This window comes from Zingiber officinale, chromosome 11B (assembly GCF_018446385.1).
Source record: "Zingiber officinale cultivar Zhangliang chromosome 11B, Zo_v1.1, whole genome shotgun sequence".
Taxonomy (NCBI): domain Eukaryota; kingdom Viridiplantae; phylum Streptophyta; class Magnoliopsida; order Zingiberales; family Zingiberaceae; genus Zingiber; species Zingiber officinale.
In genome coordinates, this window is record NC_056007.1 from 28,151,257 (window position 1) to 28,166,402 (window position 15,146).

Genomic DNA, 15,146 nt, shown 5'->3' on the forward strand with positions numbered 1-15,146 from the left:
GCAGATAAAGGAAAGGAAAAGATTTAGCAAGGAAGGCGACAAGGTGGTGGTGATGAAGGTGTGTGATGGCTGGACTATGGGGAGATCAAGAGTTTGCTAAGGAATTATTAAGACATTTCTGTTTAGAGTTCTTTAGTTTTCTTTTAATGCTATTGTGAGTCAATATTGTATTTAAGTTTATTCCGCATTTGTAGTTGGGTTATATTGATGGAGTGATATTGATGTTTGCTATTGATAGGGTAGTTTCTTTCTTTTATTTGTGATATTATACTGCGTGGTTGTGAAGATATATGTTCCAGCCGCCTGTGACTGAGTATATTATGCTTGTATTATGGGAAATGGTCACCGGAACAGGGGAGATTTTGCCGAAATTTTTCGGTAGGGTTTTCCTAGAGATTTTTAATAAACCGGTTAAGTAGAGTAGTAGATAAGTAACGGTCACTCTTAGAGAGTAGTAGTAGTAGTAAGAAGGGTGGTCGTTACAGATATAAGCATACTTGAGTCCAGGCTATACCCTATGCATCTCACGCCGTTCTATGTTTTTCAATTACAATAAAGGTATACCTAGGTGCTTGTGAGATGCTCTGGCTCAATTCTAGGGGAACATGATTTCTAGGGGGAAAGCCTAGGCTATTTCAAATTTTTTTTGAACAATCTAGGAAATTGGGAGTTTTGAAAATTATTTTTCCTAGAATTTGAAAAAATGATAAGTATATCCAGAATTTTGAAATTTTGAAAATGATATTTCCTAGAATTTTAATGAAAAAAACAAGACAACAAAATGAGACCCCTACTCTACCCAACACATTCCTATTTGCCTTCTAAGTGCACTGAACTCAAGTTCAGGTAAGGATTTTGTAAAGATGTCAGCTAGGTTTGATTTGGACTTTCTAGGTTTCATCTTTTGTTTTTAGAAATTTTACCCAAGTGTACCTAGAGTAGTCATCAATTATTACTAAGCAATATTGGTTCTTGTTTAGTGATTTGGCTCCATGTGAATCAAATAGATCAAGGTGAAGGAGCTCAAGTATGGTGTTGGATCTTTCTAGGTTAGTTGACTTGTGGGTTGACTTGGTTTGTTTTCCTTTTTGACATGCATCACAGATTGAATTTTCAATAAATTTTAATTTGGGCAAACCTCTAACTAGACCATTTTGACTCATTTTTGAAATGAGTCTTGTGTGAGTGTGACCCAGCCTTCTGTGCCACAGTTGGGTTTCCTCTTGTTGTGTCAGGAGACACTTTATTGAGGATATTGATAAATCAATTGTGTAGATGTTATTTTTCCTAAGTCCCTTAAGTTTAATTTCTGGATTTTCAATATTTTTAACTAGACATCCAGATTTATCAAAATTAACTAGGTATCCGCTGTCACACAATTGACTTATACTTAGTAAATTAAAGTTAAAATTTTCAACCAATAAAACATTTCGAATAATGAAATCGGAACTAAGTTCAATATTACCTTTTCCGATTACTTTAAGTTTACCGTTGTTGCCGAATGCAACTGATCCTAGACTCTTGTACTTGAGTTTGGTAAACTTCAACTTATCTCCAGTCATATGTCTGGAGCATCCACTATGCAACATCCATTGATCCAATTCCTACACATGAAGTAGTTGAATTAGTTTCTTTTTAATGGATTTAAAGATAGCGTGATTGAAACAGACTCCTTAGATTTTCTATTCTATTATTCAAGATAATTTAGCAAACACTTAAGTTTATTAAGTTTAAGAATAATTTTGAAATTTAAGTTTTTTAAAATAATTTTGAAATATAAGGTTTTTTTTTAAAATAATTTTGAAATTTAAGTTTTTAAAAAAAATTTGAAATTTAAGTTTTTTTTTTAAATAATTTTAAGTTTTTAAAATAATTTTGAAATTTAAATTTTTAAAATAATTTTAAGTTTTTAAAATAATTTTGAAATTTCAGTTTTTAAAATAATTTTGAAATTTAAGTTTTTTTTTTAAAGTAATTTTAAGTTTTTAAAATAATTTTGAAATTTAAGATTTTTTTTTAAATAATTTTGAAATTTAAGTTTTAAAATAATTTTGAAATTTAAGTTTTTAAAATAATTTTGAAATTTAAGTTTTTTAAAATAATTTTGAAATTTAAGTTTTAAAATAATTTTGAAATTTAAGTTTTTTAAAATAATTTTGAAATTTAAGTTTTTAAAATAATTTTGAAATTTAAGTTTTTTTAAAATCATTTTGAAATTTAGGTTTTAAAATAATTTTGAAATTTAAGTTTTAAAATAATTTTGAAATTTAAGTTTTTTAAAATAATTTTGAAATTTAAATTTTTTAAAATAATTTTGAAATTTAAGTTTTAAAATAATTTTGAAATTTAAGTTTTTAAAATAATTTTGAAATTTAAGTTTTAAAACAATTTTGAAATTTAAGTTTTAAAACAATTTTGAAATTTAAGTTTAAAATAATTTTGAAATTTAGGTTTTTAAAATAATTTTGAAATTTAAGTTTTAAAATAATTTTGAAATTTAAGTTTTAAAATAATTTTGAAATTTAAGTTTTTTAAAATAATTTTGAAATTTATGTTTTTAAAATAATTTTGAAATTTAAGTTTTTTTAAAATAATTTTGAAATTTAAGTTTAAAATCATTTTGAAATTTAAGTTTTTAAAATAATTTTGAAATTTAAGTTTTTTAAAATAATTTTGAAATTTAAGTTTTTAAAATAATTTTAAAATTTTAGTTTTTTAAAAATAATTTTGAAATTTAAGTTTTAAAATAATTTTGAAATTTAAGTTTTAAAATAATTTTGAAATTTAAGTTTTTTAAAATAATTTTGAAATTTAAGTTTTAAAATAATTTTGAAATTTAAGTTTTTAAAATAATTTTGAAATTTAAGTTTTAAAACAATTTTGAAATTTAAGTTTTAAAACAATTTTGAAATTTAAGTTTAAAATAATTTTGAAATTTAAGTTTTTAAAATAATTTTGAAATTTAAGTTTTAAAATAATTTTGAAATTAAAGTTTTTTAAAATAATTTTGAAATTTAAGTTTTTAAAATAATTTTTAAATTTAAGATTTTTTATAATAATTTTGAAATTTAAGTTTTAAAACAAATTTGAAATTTCAGTTTTAAAATAATTTTGAAATTTAAGTTTAAAATAATTTTGAAATTTAAGTTTTAAAAATAATTTTGAAATTTAAGTTTTAAAATAATTTTGAAATTTAAGTTTTTTAAAATAATTTTAAAATTTAAGTTTTTAAAATAATTTTGAAATTTAAGTTTTTTTTAAAATAATTTTGAAATTTTAGTTTTTAAAATAATTTTGAAATTTAAGTTTTTAAAATAATTTTGAAATTTTAGTTTTTTTTTTAAAATAATTTTGAAATTTAAGTTTTAAAACTATTTTGAAATTTAAGTTTTAAAATAATTTTTAAATTTAAGTTTTTAAAATAATTTTGAAATTTAAGTTTTAAAATAATTTTGAAATTTAAGTTTTTAAAATAATTTTGAAATTTAAGTTTTAAAACAATTTTGAAATTTAAGTTTAAATAATTTTGAAATTTAAGTTTTTAAAATAATTTTGAAATTTAAGTTTTAAAACAATTTTGAAATTTAAGTTTTTTAAAATAATTTTGAAATTTAAGTTTTAAAAATAATTTTTGAAATAGAGGTAATTAATTTAATTTTAATTTTTTAGTCATCTCACCTGATCTGGATTGTCAATCAGGGAATCCTATAATTGTTGTGAGATGAATTATTGTTGAATTTAAGGGTCTGGTTTAACTTTGTGTTAGATTCAGTTTTAGCTTTGGGTTCAACAAGTAAGCATTCTTTGGATAAACTTCTGGGCTAGTCACCGGAGCTCATTAAAGTAACCATGCCTTCGAGGTTTTCCAAATAGTCCTACTCATTGAACTTAATACTAAACCTTAGTCTAACTAGTTAGGATCCATTTAAGGGTAGTTTCGGTCAGTTCTACTTGGCCAAATGCACCAGGTCGAAGCCATATCTTCCTAGACATGCGATGCCCAAGCTTCCCTAACGTACTATCATCCAAAAACTTCACCAGTACTGTGGTTCAAGTTAAAACTAGCCCTTTTTAAACTAGCCTTAATTACCCTGCCGGGTAATCTATTCTTGTTTTACCCATTTCGGGTAAATTAGGTTTAGTTACCCTGTCGGGTAGTTCAGTTGGAGGTGCCAGCTAGTTTGGATCCACCATCTATTTTTGAATTTTGGATTTGGAGTTTAATTAATTTTTTTTTAATTTTGATTTTGAATTTAAAATTTAATTTTGAATTTTTAACATCGATTTTGAATTTTGAATTTAATTTCAAAGTTTTTAATTTTGATTTTGAATTTAAAATTTTTAATTTTTAATTTTGAATTTAATTTCGAATTTTTTAATTTTGATTTTGAATTTAAAATTTAATTTCAAATTTTTAATATCGATTTCCTTTTAGCTTTCCCTGGATCATAGCCTCGATCTGGTCCATCGAGGTAGTGTATTTGATCCTTCGGAACCCAGTATTGGCCAAGTCCAACTTGATTGATTAATTTAGACTTGGGGACCCATGCTTGGACTAATTTACTACCTTGTTTGTTTATTAAGGATAAATAAGATCTATATTTCTTTTTACTTCTATATCCCAGTCCAGTTCTGTTGTAGACGGCTCTTTGTGTTCCAAGAATTAGGTCCAAATTCTTGGATCCCAGAGAAAACCGTTCTAACATATTTTTTAAGTCTTTTAACTAATTTTTCAAACTAGAGTTTTCTTCCTCAAGTTTTTTAGACGATCCATAAATTTTGTGATGCATAATTTTGCTCGTTTTGCTCCTTCTTACCCCTCTTCGCTTGTCTGGGAGAGTACGTAGGAAATTTTCTGCTTGGATGGAAATATTGTAATTTAACGTTTAACTTTTTAAAAAAAGTTACAATTTTTCTCTCAAAAATTAAAATAGAAAACTTTCCATTTATTTAATTGGATAAAACATTATATATAGATATGTTATTACAAATTTTATTACGACGGTATCCATCCTCCCGTCTACAACAACAAGAGTACAAGAACATGTGTGCATTCCTTCTAGATTTGGATAGGTTCGAATAACATCAAAATAATTTGAGACTTAGTTTCTCCATCCGACTTGCCATATCCATCCCCATCATTATAAAAGAAGTGTGCCGTTCGAGAGATGTTGATTGCTATATTTTTGAAGTACTCCTCCAATGGAGAATCCCAACCAAGAGATCCATTCAATTCTCTCCAATATTTTCGTATCAATTCTCTTATCTCCCTACGTGCCACTTCCTCTGAAACACCTTTCTCATGCATGTAACATTGAATACATTTTGCCACGTCGCCTCTTTCTATCTCATCCTGTGGTAAGTAAATATTGTTAGATTATATTCCAATGAGTGTAATTATTTCGATATGAGTTTCGATATCCTACTTATCTTATCTTATCTTATCTTATGGTGCTATAATTTTTTTTTTTTGATTTTTTTTAAAAATTTCTTTAGCTTTAATAGTATAACCTAAAATCCAAACTTTAAATCTAAAGACTAAACCCTATGTTTTAAAAAATTTTAATAAATAAATATATATATCTATATTACCGTGGAAGTGCCCATATCGTCGTAAAGACGAGCAAGTGTGCTGCAGGAGCGTGTGATATGATAGTAACTAGGAAAATTTTTCAAGGCCTCTCCAGTTAAGTCTTTGCCCATGCAGTAAGCATTGAATAGCATGATCGGATTAGAGATTGATACCCAACCATTCTCCAAGTACTCTTGGAGCTTGGGAGTTTGTACATGGTGGAACCATTTTGCTTCCTCAAAGTATGCTTTGCATAGATTTCCCCACTGAAAATTTAATATACCAACAATTGATTAATAACAAAGAAGCAAAACGAACAAAATTGAAATAGTATTTATAATTTAATTTACTTCTTTCTTTAAGCCAGGCACAATGTCCAAGCCTTTCTCCTTCATCACCCAGTAACCTTCTTCGTGCACCATGTTGAAGAGTGCAAAGAAACATAGTTTCATGTACTCTGGAAGCTTGTCCATGGCAGTTAAGTCCCATCTGCAACAAAACTCACTCGATCTTAGATGGATAGTCGTGATGAAATATATATACATGACTTGACGATGATGGTGAATGTGCTGGTGTCACCTGTCGACGACATCAGTAAAGAGCTGGAGTTCATCCAAGGTTCCATAAACATCGTAAATATCATCAATCACTGTAATAAAACAGATTGCCTTTGTGTCCATCAATCTGCATCTCCGGTTATCTGGTTCATAAGTGAAACCAACTGTCCACAGATAGCCCTCGGTTAATCTGTTCCTAGAAAATGGCGGCTTCTCTGAAAGCCCGAGCCCGGACCACCATCTGCATGTAAAAGTAATTAAACTTTGAAATTGTTATTATAAAAACATCGAAAGTTTGATTAATTAGATGCAGATTAATTTACCGGAGAGCTCTCTAAGTTCACTCTTGTACGCGTCCTGAACCATATTGAAGTCGAGCTTAGCAAACTCCAGGAGAAGAGGGTTGATGGTGTCGTCTCCACGGAATGCTTCAATGAACCCCCTGTGCTGCACTCTCTCCAGCCGTCAATTCAGTGGAAGCTGCAGCGCATGGGCTACCTGATCTCTGAGATCGCCAGACTCAGGAACAGATCCTTCCTCCATGAATTCTTTCAGCTGCTCAGTCGCGAAATCCATGGCTTCCTTTAGCACAGTCTCTCCTTCCTTCTCGATGTAGGAAGCTTCGTACAGACTCAGAAGCCCTCTGATCTGGTTCTCACAGCGAACTTCGAAGTTTCCAATCTCGTCTCTAAATGTCTCGAACAAATCTAAGTAATTTTGCAGACAGCAACCGACATGATCACAATTGTGAAGCGATTGATTATATTAATTAGTGATCGATCATTGATTAATTAATTACCTTGTGAAACAGAGAAGCCATTTGCTCTGAGGAACCTGAAGAGCAGCGCCGTGGCATGCAGATCATCCTTCAGCTGCGAGCTCACATGGTCTAAAGAAGCATGAAGACGACTTAAAACTTCTACAATCTCGTCTTTGAAGTGGTAAGCCACGCCGAGCTGCTGCAGGTGGTCGATCAGTTGAAGCTGCTCTGCTACTTGTTGCTTCTCACGTATCAGATTCCTGGTCTGCTCCTTTAGTACGTTTATTCTCTCACGATTCTCTTCTCGTTTTACCTGCAGAAAACAAAACAAAAGGTTACACATAACAAATTTCGACTATCGACCGACGACGACTACGCTCACATGCATACTTACCGTGGAGTTGCCCGTGAGGGATTGCACACGCTCGTCCGTCCATATGCTTGGCTGATAATTCCCTGACCGCCGCGACGGATCGCAAATAGACATTGCTTGACGAGTAGCCATTTCCGCTCTTGTTTGCAGTAAAAAAAATCTTAAATCTTAACAACAATTTAATTTGGTGGAAGGAGAATAACGAGCGCAGCGTATATATAAGCGTACTCATGATGCATATTGAAACATCAGCATGACAATATTAATTTATTATATATACTCATGTACGTATATTTTAATTTACTATTAAAATTTTAATATCTTATTTTCAAATGGCAATTAGTGATTTTTTTATATAAAAATAATAACATGACGTCTTAAAAAAAAGAGGATAATAAATGTATTTAAAAAAAATGAGGATGATAAGAAAATAACATACCATACCAACCAGATGCGAATCGACTCGGTCAATCGATGATGGCTTTGACTTCTTATGTCATTTTAGCTAAATAGAAATTGGCCAATGTACTAAATGTCATCTTGGAGATAAAAGTAATAAAATATGCCGTTATTTCTTCTAGGAGATAAAACTAGATATGAACAAAAAATAATGAGGAATTTTTATTTTTTATTTTAAAATGCAGACACAACACTAATAAAATAATGCCATGGTTTGTATGATGTTAGCTTTGTTAATAGTTAGAGAGAGAACCCTAAAGGTATTTTGGTGATTTTAAAACTCCAGCAAACATTTTAAAAAGACAAAATTGGAGGTGTTTATTCAAATTTATTCCGTGATGATCGACGTGTGAAAAATAAAAAATGAATGAGCTTACGGAAATTAGATATGTTTCTTAAGTTATCCCATATTATTGTCTAAAATTTTCGAGTTTATTAAGTCCTTCTAGGGGAAAACCATTTCTCTCAAGAAGAGTTGGTATCCAAAGTGCCTGTGATCCCAACGACACGAAAACCTAACTTTAGTATTTAAACGCCACGGTACCATTATTTAATATAAGGAAATGATTGAAATAATTTAACCCTAAATCTAATCAGCATTTCATTGGGTTGAAGAGTCCGATAAGACTAGGAGATCAAAATTCAAGGGGACGTGATAATCAAAAGTTAAGGGGACATTGCAATCAAGAGGATGTGAGAGTCAACAATCAAGAGAAGGCGAGAGTTAGACTGCCTCACGTTATCAGCCGCATAATTCCTGGTCGGTCACAAGTAGAGCAGGTCCCCAGATCTGAGACGTAAGACAAAGCCTGGACTAGTTCCTGGCCTACTCCAGACTGATCAAATTTCCCAGCTCAGACTTTATAGATAGTCTTGGTACTTTTACTAAGATAACTCCCGACCGACTCTTCAGCGCACTACAACAAAAACTGCAAACGACAACGGATATTATCTGTTATCGTAGGGTAAAAAAAACCGTTGTAACTGAGGGTGTTGTAGAATGTATTACCCTACGACAACGGTTTTGAATCCGTTGTCTTTGTACTCATTTGACAACGATTTTTATCCATTGTTGTTTATATGCCCAAAATTTGGCTACGAAGGATACGACAACGTTTTAAAATCGTTGTGGTAGATAATTTCAACAACAGAAATAAACCGTTGTGGTAGATACGTTTTACAACAGATATAAACTGTTGTGGTAGATAATATTTGACATGTTTTGTTTTTTTTTAATAACAGTTTTAATATATTTTACTGTTGGATCGAGACCGCGCTAGAGGGAGGGGGGGTGAATAGCACTTGTGGCTATTTCGTTCGATTATCGGAAAATTATCGGAGTAATTAAAATGCAGCGGAATAAAATAAAGACAAAGACACAAAGGGATTTACTTCGTTCGGAGCCTAAGGCGACTCCTACTCGAAGGCCCGCGATCCTTGATCGCTTCCGGTGGGCAACAACTATAAGCTCGATAAGAATTACAAATTACAAATGTAACAGCAATTAGAATAACTTTGTACCGACAACTTAAAGAAGAGAAAAACGAAGCTCCGGGTCGTCGGAATGTTGCAGTAGTACTTCGGAATGACTTTGTTAGCAGCACGTTGAAGAAGGAAATCTCACAACTTGATTCTTTGAAGTGAGGGTCGAAACCCCCTTATAAAGGGTGTTCAAGGCGCCTCCATGCTGCCTGGTCTTCCGCGTGGATAACATCTGATCTGGTCGAACTTCATCCTCTCAAGGCGCCTTATAGCCCTCTCAAGGTGCCTTCCAAGGCGCCTTCTGCCTGCTTTCGCAGCCAGCTCAGCTTTTGCACCCGAGGCACCTCCAAGCTCCATGGAGGCGCCTCGGACACTGTTCATCCGAGGCTTTCGGTTGCTCCTTTGCACCTGCAAGATACGTTAGTCCCAAACACTATCCTGCAACACAAAGTTAGCACAATAAACATGATAAATGAAGTATAGACAGTCTCCGGACTGTCCGAGTCTGACTTCGGGTTTCCAACCGGAAACCCTAGGTCGACCCGAGGAGACCGTACCGAAAAATTTCGGCAGCATCTCCCCTGTACGGGTGACAATCTGAGGCATACATACATACAATATACATCAGCCACATACGGCTGGAATATATCTACACAACCACGCAGTTATATAATCAGCCCACTCGGCTGGAACAGAAATAAACACAACCACGCAGTTATATAAATATATGAATCAGCCCACACGGCTATACTAAAATCAACACAGCGGAAATCACAAACAACGATCACAAAACACAAATCAACTGACTGCGAGCCGGCTCGGCTTGACACAATAATATCAAACCAAATACAAGAGAATACAAATACATAAACAAGTACAAAACCCAAAATACAAATAACGTAAGCAATACCGAAAACGTAAGGTCGTCCTCGAATGTGACGTGGAACTGGCGGACAGGATCTCCAGGCGACTCCATAAATCCTTTACCTGCTACCTGGTGAAATTACCAATATACGGGGTGGTGAGTATAAAGACTCAGCGGGTAAGAGACAGATAGTGCATGAGTGTAAGTAAAGAACTAGAGATGCAAAGGTATACAGTCTCGTATGGAAATAGCAGATACTACAGTGATATCATAATAAGTGTCCATACCTGAAACCATATCCTAGGCTAGTAGTAAAAGGTAAAGTGTAGCAAAGTCCTGCTACAGTACTGCTCATAACTACATGGTATCGTGTGAGGTATATACATGTCAACAGTAAGTAAGCCAGTGTCTAAACACATATCACAGGTATAAATCTCAACCTATGTAAGCATAACAGCATAAATAAACAACAACAGCATAAGCTAGTAACAGCAGCATAGATAAGCAACAACGGCATAAGTAAACAACCAGCAGATATAAACAACAGCGTATGTACGGATGGTCACCCCGCCCACCTCTCTGCACCACGACCCCTGTATGGTCGAGAGGCCGGATCGATGACAAACTGTACCACCCAAAGGCCGCCACTACTCTCGAGTGACCGGATGGACAGGTGCATAGTAGCTGAATAGCTACGTCTGCGATGGGGTCCCTGCTGCCGCAACTCCAGCCGCCACTACCCATGAGTGACCGAGTGTGGCACGACAGGACAAGCGGCACGCTCCAGCTACCACCACCCATGAGTGGCCGAGCGTGCGGCCCAGGCCAACGACCGTCTCAACCACAAGGGAGCCAAAGTCGTCGGCTATGCATGCAATGACATGATGCGAATAATGCAACAGTCATCATATATATATAACAGGAAATCAGGTATGCTACATGAATCCGCATGCTCAATACTAAGCATAAATAAACAGTAATCAAAGTAGGTAAACATGGTATCAGGTGTCCATATATCCAATACCTACTATCTAATGTCTGGTATCTGGTATCCAATACCTAGAAATATAGTATCTGCTAAATATCATCGATAGCAACGAGAGACTGTATAGATACAGAAACGAGTAGCTCAAAGATCGAGTGGAAGTATCAAACGCAGGAAGAATAAGAGTGGAGTCAAGATAGATACAGCAACTATCTGAACATAAAGCTCATGCACTAGGGTCAAAATACTAAAGAGATAAAGCAAGAAGTACCCGCCTTTATACGTAGACCGTGCCAAATACAACCCCCACGTTGAGACGTTCGCCTCGAACCCAAGTCCTGCGATCACACAGCGTTTTTAGCTATTTACATCACAAATAAATAACTAAATAACTCCCCCACCTAATTAGAGGAAACCCCTAGTTGAATAATAATCCTAATTCATTAATTCAATTAGGTTTAATTCAATCCACAATCCTTTTAATCCATGCTATCATCTACAACACATCATAAATCAATCACTAGACAACACCAATCTATTATTAAACCCGAAACCAACCTTGTAATCAGATTTAAGCTTGGATTCAACCACCTTACCTCTAATCTAAATCTGATACAAATGCATCTCCATCGAATCCCTATAGAAATACAACCAAAACTCCACACATAGCTTACTTTGAATCAAAATCCCCAATACAGATCTACAATCTTCACATTTTAGATGCCCAATTGAGTTCATAATCCAAACACCCTTAAACAGAACAGTCTACATAAGAATCAAGGAGGGCAACCTTGAAACGAAACTAAACCAACAAAGGAGCAATGATTTTTTGCATATATACCTCATCAGTGATATGATGGAACTGCTCCTTCTTAATCAGCAAACCAATTGAGCAGTAGAAGTAGAATCAAACTCACAGTCAAAACAAAGGTAAGCAACCGATGAGTATGTGACCGTGATGCTGCTATTGGAATCGGAGATAAGAGCTACAAATCGGTTCTACAATCCATATACAAATCGAATGAGTGTCATGGCCAACGATCAGAAGAAAAATGGAAACAGAGGGCTCACCATACCTCACCTACCTTGATGACAGAACCCACCTCAAACGGCGAAGAAAAGCCCGACGAAATCAACTTGACCCTAGGGCTCGGGTAGAGGATCAAGTGGCGACTATGGATACGAGGGGAAAAGGAGGTGGAGAAATGGATCTTGGCGGCACTCGGGTGGAGCACGAGTAGCTCTCGGCATCGGCGGTTTGAGTGGCTCTCGGCACGCGAAGGGGTGAAATGGAGATCAAGGTGGCGTGCTCCAGAGGCGGCACTCGGGAATTGGCATCAGGTGCGGCGATTCGAGCAGGTGTTGTCGGCGGTAGCACGGAGAGGAGAAAGGGAAAACTGGCGTCGGACGCTGGCGTCGAGCTGCCGCAATGAGGAGAAGGGCGGCGGTGGATTTGCGTCGGCAATGGAAAGAAATCGAGTGGAAAGGGAAAACTCAGCGCCGGATTGGTAGAGGGAGGAACGGGAAGTGAGGTGGTTGGCGTGAGATTAGGGCACGGGTGGAAATATGTGAGGTTTTAAACTTAGGTTAAATCAATTAAACCCTAAGTTGGTTTCCTCAATCAACTCCCACTTTTAGGTATTTCAAACAGACTTTCTCCCATACCTATTAATTGATCCCCTTAAAATACGTCATACGAGCTCCGATTAAATCCCAGAAAATTCCTAAAAATTCCTGAAAAATCTAATAAGATTATTTTTCCAATAACCTTATTATTTAATTATTATTTGGGTGTTGTATTTTACAATAGGTTTCGTCTTTTGTTTTTAGGAATTTTACCCATGTGTACCTAGAGTAGTCATCAATTATTACTAAGCAATATTGATTCTTGCTTAGTGACTTGGCTCCATGTGAGTCAAATAAATCAATATGAAGGAGCTCGAGTATGGTGTTGGTTCTTTCTAGGTTGGTTGATTTGTGGATTGACTTGGTTTGTTTTCCTTTTTGACATGCATCACAGATTGAGTGTTCAATGAATTTTAATTTGGGCAAACCTCTAACTAGACCATTGTGACTCATTTTTGAAATGAGTCTGGTGTGAGTGTGACCCAGCCTTCTGTGCCACAGTTGAGTTTTCTCTTGTTGTGTCAATAAACACTTTATTGAGGATAATGACAAGTCTATTGTGTAGATGTTATTCTTCCTAAGTCCCTTAAGCCTAATTTCAGGGTTTTCGATGTTTTTAACTAGACATCCAGATTTGTCAAAATTGACTAGATATCCGCTATCACATAATTGACTTATACTTAGTAAATTAAAGTTAAAATTTTCAACCAATAAGAAATTTCGAATAATGAAATCGGAACTAAGTTCAATATTACCTTTTCCGATTACTTTAAGTTTACCGTCGTTGCCGAATGCAACTGATCCTAACTTCTTGTACTTGAGTTTAGTAAACTTCAACTTATCTCCAGTCATATGTCTAGAGCATCCACTATCCAACATCCATTGTTCCAATTCCTACACATGAAGTAGTTTGAATTGGTTCTTAATGGATTTAAAGATAGCTTAATTGAAGTAGACTCCTTAGATTTTCTAAGTAATTCAGCAATTTTGATCAGGATAAAGATAATTTTAAAGTTTTAAAATTTAAGTTTTTAAAATAATTTTCAAATTTAAGTTTTTAAAACAATTTAAGTTTTAAAATAATTTTGAAATTTAAGTTTTTAAAACAATTTTAAAATTTAAGTTTTTAAAACAATTTAAGTTTTTAAAACAATTTCGAAATTTAAGTATTTCAAATAATTTAAGTTTTTAAAATAATTTTGAAATTTAAGTTTTTAAAACAATTTTGAAATTTAAGTTTTTCAAATAATTTTGAAATTTAAGGTTTTAAAACAATTTTGAAATTTAAGTTTTTCAAATAATTTAAGATTTTAAAATAATTTTGAAATTTAAGTTTTTAAAACAATTTTGAAATTTAAGTTTTTCAAATAATTTAAGTTTTTAAAATAATTTTGAAATTTAAGTTTTTAAAACAATTTTGAAATTTAAGTTTTTAAAACAATTTAAGTTTTTTAAAATAATTTTGAAATTTAAGTTTTTAAAATAATTTTGAAATTTAAGGTTTTTCAAATAATTTTGAAATTTAAGTTTTTCAAATAATTTTGAAATTTAAGTTTTTCAAATAATTTTGAAATTTAAGTTTTTCAAATAATTTTGAAATTTAAGTTTTTCAAATAATTTTGAAATTTAAGTTTTTCAAAAAATTTTGCAAATTTTCAAATAATTTTGAAATTTAAGTTTTTCAAATAATTTTGAAATTTAAGTTTTTAAAACAATTTAAGTTTTTGAAATTTAAGTTTTTCAAATAATTTTGAAATTTAAGTTGTTAAAATAATTTTGAAATTTAAGTTTTTAAAACAATTTTGAAATTTAAGTTTTTAAAACAATTTAAGTTTTTTAAATAATTTTGAAATTTACATTTTTCAAATAATTTTGAAATTTAAGTTTTTTTTCAAATAATTTTGAAGTTTTTCAAATAATTTTGAAATTTAAATTTTTCAAATAATTTTGAAGTTTTTCAAATAATTTTGAAATTTAAGTTTTTCAAATAATTTTGAAATTTAAGTTTTTCACATAATTTTGAAATTTAAGTTTTGCAAATAATTTTGAAGTTTTTCAAATAATTTTGAAGTTTTTCAAATAATTTTGAAATTTAAGGTTTTAAATAATTATCAGTTTTATTTTAATTACTTAGTCATCTCACCCGATCTAAATTTTCAATCAAGGAATCCTATAATTTTTGTGAGATGAATTATGGTTGAATTTTAGGGTATGATTTAACTTTTTTGTGTTAGATTCAGGTTTAGCTTTGGGTTCAACAAGTAGGCATTCTTTGGATAAACTTCTGGGCTATGGTGAGTCACAAGGAGCTCATTAAAGTAACCATGCCTTCGAGGTTTTCCAAATAGTCATACCCATTGAATTTAATACTAATCCTTGGTCTAATTAGTTAGGATCCATTTAAGGGTAGCTTCGGTCAGTTCCGCTTGGCCAAATGCACCAGGTCGAAGCCATATCTTCTAGACAT

The 15,146-nt window shown here is 32.5% G+C and overlaps 2 protein-coding genes across 2 annotated transcripts; both read right to left on the reverse strand.

Moving 5' to 3' along the window:
- Window positions 1–4,925: 4,925 nt before the first annotated feature.
- On the reverse strand, window positions 4,926–6,330 carry LOC122035097 ((-)-alpha-terpineol synthase-like). The gene is made up of 4 exons (XM_042594481.1): window positions 6,152–6,330; window positions 5,923–6,061; window positions 5,593–5,838; window positions 4,926–5,353 (listed from the first exon to the last, which is right to left on the reverse strand). Exons 1-4 carry the CDS (start codon window positions 6,250–6,252, stop codon window positions 5,060–5,062), a joined length of 780 nt encoding a protein of 259 aa, XP_042450415.1. The 5' UTR covers window positions 6,253–6,330; the 3' UTR covers window positions 4,926–5,059.
- A 102-nt stretch (window positions 6,331–6,432) lies between these two features.
- LOC122033851 (myrcene synthase, chloroplastic-like) lies at window positions 6,433–7,428 on the reverse strand. The gene is made up of 4 exons (XM_042593011.1): window positions 7,284–7,428; window positions 6,929–7,202; window positions 6,628–6,836; window positions 6,433–6,576 (listed from the first exon to the last, which is right to left on the reverse strand). The coding sequence occupies exons 1-4, from the start codon at window positions 7,392–7,394 to the stop codon at window positions 6,433–6,435; spliced, it is 738 nt and encodes a 245-aa protein (XP_042448945.1). The 5' UTR covers window positions 7,395–7,428.
- Window positions 7,429–15,146: the final 7,718 nt, after the last annotated feature.